Source organism: Lutra lutra, chromosome 6, assembly GCF_902655055.1.
Source record: "Lutra lutra chromosome 6, mLutLut1.2, whole genome shotgun sequence".
In the NCBI taxonomy this organism is placed as follows: Eukaryota; Metazoa; Chordata; class Mammalia; order Carnivora; family Mustelidae; genus Lutra; species Lutra lutra.
The window spans coordinates 32,193,833-32,200,745 of record NC_062283.1 but is presented as its reverse complement, the minus strand read 5'-3'; the positions used below and the strand labels follow the sequence as shown (position 1 = coordinate 32,200,745).

Sequence of the window (6,913 nt, the reverse complement as noted above, 5' to 3'; positions counted from 1 at the left end):
TGGTTTATACTCTTCAGGTGGTTCTCAATCTCTTCTATTTGTTCTCTGATAATCCCTTCATGAACTCCTCTTAAGGCAAACTCTTCAGAATGCTGTCTATTTTCCACTTTATTTGCACATGCTGTTGGCAATGTCAGCCATAGGAGAAGAGACTTGTTGGTTAAAAGATAGCGAAATGCATGATAAACAATATGTGTAGTTCTTCTAGGACCACATACTATGTACACCATTTTTAAACAATTTTTCTCACAGCCCATTTTCCACATATATTAGATCACCATCAGTGATTCTGCAGGTAAACAATTCTTGAGTGATATACACGACTTTATGAAAGTAGTCTACCCAGCATCTAATGATGCAAAACTCTTCTATCATGATTGGTTATCAGTGTGAAGAGTTTCCAATCCTGAGGAAACCAGAAAGGTATTCATACTCTTCATAAATATTTTTTGACTGCGTTTTGTGGGGGTAAGCCCCATCCTGAAGCAATTGATGATTTCACTGTCTAATTTTTTATTTTTCTTTCCAGAATGGGTTCTGGGAGGGTTCTATGGATGGTGCTTCTGCTAGTGAGTGTAATTAGACTGGATTCCTCCAGGATTCAACGCAGAGACTCTCCAGGTAAGAACAGAGCAATTTTCTTCAGGTGTGTATGCAAGAATGGGCATGGGGGAGGGATGTTTTTCCCTGTAGGTCCAGGCTGCAGACTGGAACTGGCTTCTGGCTTCAAAGTATTCTTCCCTTTGAAATTAAAATATGCCTCCTCTCTTTACCATACACAATGGACTGCTAGGAAAAGGGACTTCCTGTGCTGCAGCTTCAAGGAGAAGGTTGCTAGAATGAAGGGAAACATTTTGTCTTGCTTAGAGTCCTTATTGTATCAGTGTAAGTCTGAAGAACTGTATTGACTGGGGCCAGCCTGAGAATAGCTGTCATTTTTTCCAGACAGGAGTTTGCTCTGATGATTGCAACTATTTTTATATTTATCCAACTGGAATATATGTGGACAAAAGAAATTGGAAACAAAAGTTTCCTCTCTTGGCATTTATTAACCCCAGTTTTGAGAAATAAGAGAAGTTGAATGCATTATGCCTGTCCTCAGGTTCCTGGGTATTTATTACCATTATTTTTCTAGCCAAGGAGATGGGCTGTGTGAACATGAGGCAGTGTTACACCCTGAACACATACTTTTTGCAGAAAACAGGATATAATGCACTAAAAACAGAACCTGTTTGAACGTCAAAGTTTCATTAAACACAAAAGAGGAACAAACCTGGGAGGGTGGGGTGGATAGGAGAGGATCGTTATCTCCCAAAATAGAAACCTCTCTGAGCTTAAACAACATGTCCATTAAACAACACAAACGAAAAAAAAAAAAAAAAGTCAGTTCAGATCTTAAATCTGACACAAATCTGACCCCCAAATAACTTTCTTTTTCTGATTTAAACTGTAGGAAGGAAGAGCCCTGGAGGTTAGCGCTGACTTTAGCTGCTAAGAGCTGATCCAGGAATGAACTGCCATCCCTAATGCTCAGCTCAGTAGTTCCTGGAGAAGGCCTCTGAGTTTGAGATGAAAGCAAATTTACAGCTCAGGATTGGCAATGATTGTCCTTTAAGCCTTAACTCATGCTGTTTCTGCAGGTTAGATCTTTTCCTACCAACCTGCCTTATCAACCCATTTGAATTTCCTTTTTGTTGTTCTTGAGTGCATACAGAGAATTGTGTCAGTCTTACCCCGTGAGTTCATAGCACTCGGCGATCATTTGTCAGTGTAAGGACTCTCTCCTCTCTCCTGGTCTACATTTCCACACCCTCCTTTCCTTGCAGATCCGTTCGAATGCGTCTGGGGTGTGAGGCTGGCCTTTAGGGATATTTAGCGTTGTTTTTCATGTGTATTTTAAATTTTTTTAAAAAAGTCCTTGTGCACTGAATCACATTCTGCTTTCTTTGTCTCGTAACACTATGCTTTTGAGCTCTGCTTCAGTGTTGTTTTCAATGGAAAACAGGTCAGGGAGGGTAAGTGGTTCTAGGTACAACTACTGAAACATAATCTGGGGCCATTTGCCAATTTGTCGCTTTAAATTTTTCAGATCTTCAAGTCTATGACAGGTATAATTGTGTCTTAGTCCATTCTGGCTGCTGTTACAAAATACCACAGACTGGGTGGCTTATAAACAACAAAAATTTATTTCTCACAGTTCTGGAGTCTGGGAAGCCCAAGATCAAGGGGTCAGCATGGCTATGTTCTGGTGGAGACTCTCTTCCTGGTTCATAGGTGGCACCTTCTCCTTGTGTCCTCATGTGGTGGAAGGGGCTTGGGATCTCTCTGGAGCGTCCTTTATAAGGGCTAATCCCACTCACGAGTGAGAGCTCCACCCTCATGACCCAAACACCTCTCAAAATCACCTCCTACTGATAACATCACCTTTGGGGGTTAGGATTTCAACACATGAATTTGGGGGCGTGGGGCACAAACACTCAGACCAGAGCACACTGTGTGCTCAGTAAGAATTATAATTTTTCTCACCAATGAGGACAGATTACATAATTTTTGAGTGTCAAATTACATTGAAGAATATGAGCGGAGTAGACTTCGTATGAAAAAATACATAACTCAAACCAATCACCATCAACATTAGTAAGGTGCTCTGAAAGTAGAAAATTATAACAGACAATGGAATTAAGTTTTTTTTTTTATTCCACCTTTAATGGCACTGCTTCATGTAATCCCCCCCCCCCCCCCCACCAAAGAAGGTTTAAGCTAACTGTATATTCCCTATCACCATGTTGTTGTAGCTACTGGAATGGTAGGTATAGTGCCAATGATGCTGATAGTAATATTACTCTTTGAGCCATTGATTAGTATTATTCTACTTCACACCAACAAAGTTAATGAAATCATTACCTTATTTGAGCCAACGGAGGGGTGAGGTCTCTAAGTAAGAGTGCAAGGGGAAAAGTCCAAAAGAAAATTCTTGGATAAAACCCATAGTGACTGAAAAGTAGAAGGAGAGTTAGTTTCACTTTAAAATGCCTAAGGAGTTTGCATTTCTTTGTTGCCCGCCCACCTCCATCACTCCTTCACCTCACCCCAGGAAGAATGTGTAGAATGAACCTGCTAAGGACAAGAGTACTATTGAATTATTTTATTTGGGGATGGATGTTTTCAACTTGATAACAAAGGGAGTTAAAACCTTGGGATTCTGAAAACTTGGCTTGGAAAAACCAGCACAGTGTCAGCAAAACACAAAGGGTCAAAAACTATTTGCGGCATGAATGTTTATGTCTCTTGGGACTCTCTCTTTGGCTTGTCTTTTTTGGGTTACATGTCTTCTGTTTGGCTGGCCAAAGAAGCCTCAGGCTTCTTCCCACAATGGTGGGAACCAGGATGCTAAATGGAACCAGGGTGGGGTCCAGGGGAAAAGAGGCTACTTTGACCTGTTTACTGAGTTCAAAAGGCCTCCTCTCAAATCCATGGGGTCTGGCATTATTTACCATGTATGGTTTCCTAAAAGTAGGGGTTGGTTTAAAGTCTTTTTGTTGTCGTTGTTTTCTAGAAGATTTTGTGATTCAGGCAAAGGCTGACTGTTACTTCATCAATGGGACAGAGAAGGTGCAGTTTGTGGTGAGATTCATTTTTAACTTGGAAGAGTATGCACGTTTCGACAGCCACGTGGGAAAGTTTGTGGCATTGACAGAGCTGGGGAAGCCTGACGCTGAGCTGTGGAACGATCGGCCAGATATACTGGAGAGGAGTAGAGCTTCTGTGGATGCCCTCTGCAGGCACAACTACAATCTGGGTGCACCCTTCACTGTGGGGAGGAAAGGTGAGCTGGAAGGTGAGGTCTGGTGGGGTTCAGGCATCTCCCACGTGTGAGCCTGACCATGGGCTTTACTTCCTTATGATAGGCAATTTCCTGCTTCAGGATAAATGTCTAATGAGCAGAGGAGTCTTTTCTGTCCCCATTTGTGATCCACTCATTTTCCTCACAGGTCAGGTCGCTGTGGTCTTGGTCCCAGACCTCTAAAGTTCTCAAGGGCGTTAAGTCACAATGGGCTCTCAAGTAGAAGGGGTAATTGTGGGAGTCTCTGATAAGGTCTAACTCCTCTTTGGGGCATTGAAATACCCAGTTTCTGAGTCTTGGGGGCAAAAATTTCTTCCCATTTCCAGTTTCCACTTGGGTGGGGTGACAGTCTCTCAGTCTGTGAGACAGTGCGGAGACAGTCTCTCGAGCAACCTGTCCTGGCTTGGTGGTTTTCCTTCACAATGTATCATTTTTTTCTCCCCTTCCAGTACAACCAGAGGTGACAGTGCATCCAGAGAGGACCCCATCCCTGCAGCATCGCAGTGTGCTTCTCTGCTCCGTGACCGGTTTCTATCCAGGCGACATCAAGATCAGGTGGTTCCGGAATGGGCAGGAGGAGAGGGTTGGTGTCATATCCACTGGCCTGGTCAGGAATGGAGACTGGACCTTCCAGACAATGGTGATGTTGGAAATGACTCCTGCACTTGGAGATGTCTACACCTGCCTTGTTAATCATGCCAGCCTGCTGAGCCCTGTTTCGGTGGAGTGGAGTGAGAATCTGCTTCTTATACTCTCTGGGTCCGACTCAGGGTGATGCTGCCTCAGCACAGGGCCTCTATGACCTCCGTGTTCATCTTGGTCCCAACGCTCATTCTTCTTTCCCCTGATCTGAGGGAGTCATGGAAATTGGGGTCCTTGGGTTAGGGTGGGAGTAGACATGCAGATACCTCTGCTTGTATCTTCTAAGAAATGAGGAGGTCTAATCACTTCATCACTTATTTCCAACTGTGGGAACTAGTGTCCTCTCATACTTTGTCTTAGGAAGTTAGCGGGCATTCTTGTGGGCTGTAGGAATCAGTTACAGATTCCATGGATGCAAACCTTGGCATCAAAGAATCTTTTCTAAATGTATTTCTTTTCTCAATAGCATTTGATTTGGTGTCTGGTACAGGCTCTGGGATTCCAGGAAGGTGCACCAAATATTGGGAGCTTTTTACTAATTTTGAGACCTGTTTTCCATAGGAGCTCAGTCGGCGTATTCTTGGAGAAAGATGCTAAGTGGAATTGCAGCCTTCCTGGTTGGGCTGATCTTCGTTCTGGTGGGGACTGTCATCTGCTTTAGGGCTCAGAAAGGTAAATGAGCTTTTCAGGAAATCTCTCGCCACCTGCCCCATGGCTTTTCCCACTTCCCCTAACTTCTAAGATGTGAGGCAGGGAAAGCTGCCCAGGAAAGCTATTCAGGAATAGTCCTTTCTGAAGCCAGAAATATTTCAGGAGAGGTCAGCAGAGATGGGGTTCTGATATTTCAGGTCAGCCCCTACCCTTCAGGATAATCACATTTGGTCCTAATGAGGGGCATTCTGTTTCTTCCCTCTCGTTCCAGGATATGTGGAGACTCGGTTGTCTGGTGATGAGGTAAAGTCTTCGTCCTTGTCGTTGGGTGGCCGGTAGTTCTCTGAATGCTTTGGCCAGATGGAGATGTCTTGGGGATAGGATGTGAGGCTGGCTCTGGCTGGGTGGCCTTGGGTGCCGAGTCTCTATAATGGGATGGGGGTTCCTCCTGAGACCTTGATCACCGTCCCTGCAGGTCTCAAGTGCAGTTTCATCACCACAACCCTGCTAAGAGGTCCCAACCAAACCTTCTTGCCCTGGAGCCTGAAGTAGTACTGAGGAGCTAGAGCCCAGAACTAAGTGAGCCCTACGAGTTACCCTAACATCATCCTCTTTCCAACTGCGCTCTCCACTGTCTCCAGAAGACAAACATGCAGAGGCACTGTTCCTCTTTCACTGTTTTTTATGACCTTTTTTACTGTAAAATAAAAACAGAGATACCAATAACCACACAAAATGTAGACTTTAATGAATTATTTAAGGCAAAACCCCTGCAGTCACCACTCAGCTCAAGAAATAGAACTTTACCAGCCATGCAGGGTTTTCCATGTACCTCAGACCCACCGAAACCCCCGATGTCCTCTCAAAAGTAATCCCTTTCTGAATGTCAGAGTAACCACTTTGGTTGTATTTTTTTATTCCCTAGTCACTCAAGTCTGAATTCATGACAACAGAGCTTAGTTGCCTTGTATGTCTCATACTTTACTGGTTTCTTCTGCATGCCTTTCCCTCCCTTATGGCTAATGTTTTGAAAAGCCCGAGGCATTTGACCTGCAGAGTGTCCCACAATCTGGATTTTACCAACTGCACGCACCTGGTGCAGTTTAGCTTGTCCTTCTGTCCTCTGCATTTTCTGCAAGTTGGCATCTGGAAGTAGAGGCTGGATAGACTTTGGTTTAATTTCCTTGGCAAGTCTGTAGGTGGCAGTGTGCTTCCTCACCCTGAGGCACAGACCGTCCAGTTGTGTCTCTTTATGGTGCTGTCACTGGTGGTGCTCATTGCCTAGGCCCTTTCATTCACTGGGGGCTGCAGAATGGGGATATCCTCATTTTGTCATTCCTTCTTCATTGAAATGCTTCATTGCTTCTGTAAAGAGACACCTCCCTTCATATATTGGTGGGTTGCCCAGTGGTACAGTGGAAAGAAAGGAAAAGTGTTTAACTCTTTCCCTTTATTAGTTTTCCAGCTAATGAATTTTGTTCCTACTATTATCCAAAGATGAGCCGTTATGTTTTACTTTTTATTTTTCTTTTTTTTTAAATATCATTATAAGCTCGAGGATTTGAATGTATTTGATGGATTTTAGCTCATGGCAGTTTTTAGCCACAAGTTCATTTTTATCACCTTAGGTGCATGGAAACTTCATGTGACTCCCGAGTCCTTTTGACACAAGTCTTTTGATAGTTTCTTTGTTATCTGTTATATAACAAGATGTTCTGTATGTCTCCTGCCCAGACCTGCAATCAGCGATTGTTTTAGAAAGCCCTGGCTTATTTT

General features: G+C 43.7%; 1 protein-coding gene across 1 annotated transcript; it reads left to right on the top strand.

The window, feature by feature from the left end:
* Positions 1-421: 421 nt before the first annotated feature.
* LOC125103275 (HLA class II histocompatibility antigen, DO beta chain) lies at positions 422-5,834 on the top strand. The gene is made up of 6 exons (XM_047735216.1): positions 422-621; positions 3,557-3,826; positions 4,294-4,575; positions 5,048-5,158; positions 5,409-5,440; positions 5,613-5,834. The coding sequence occupies exons 1-6, from the start codon at positions 531-533 to the stop codon at positions 5,646-5,648; spliced, it is 822 nt and encodes a 273-aa protein (XP_047591172.1). The 5' UTR covers positions 422-530; the 3' UTR covers positions 5,649-5,834.
* The last annotated feature ends 1,079 nt before the right edge of the window (positions 5,835-6,913 follow it).

Bases quoted from the DNA above. Each gene is read 5' to 3' on its own strand.
- LOC125103275 (XM_047735216.1), top strand. From the start codon at position 531: ATGGGTTCTGGGAGGGTTCTATGGATGGTGCTTCTGCTAGTGAGTGTA. The intron at 3,827-4,293 runs GTGAGCTGGAAG...CTCCCCTTCCAG, and splicing joins CTTCACTGTGGGGAGGAAAG to TACAACCAGAGGTGACAGTG. The intron at 5,159-5,408 runs GTAAATGAGCTT...CTCTCGTTCCAG, and splicing joins CTGCTTTAGGGCTCAGAAAG to GATATGTGGAGACTCGGTTG.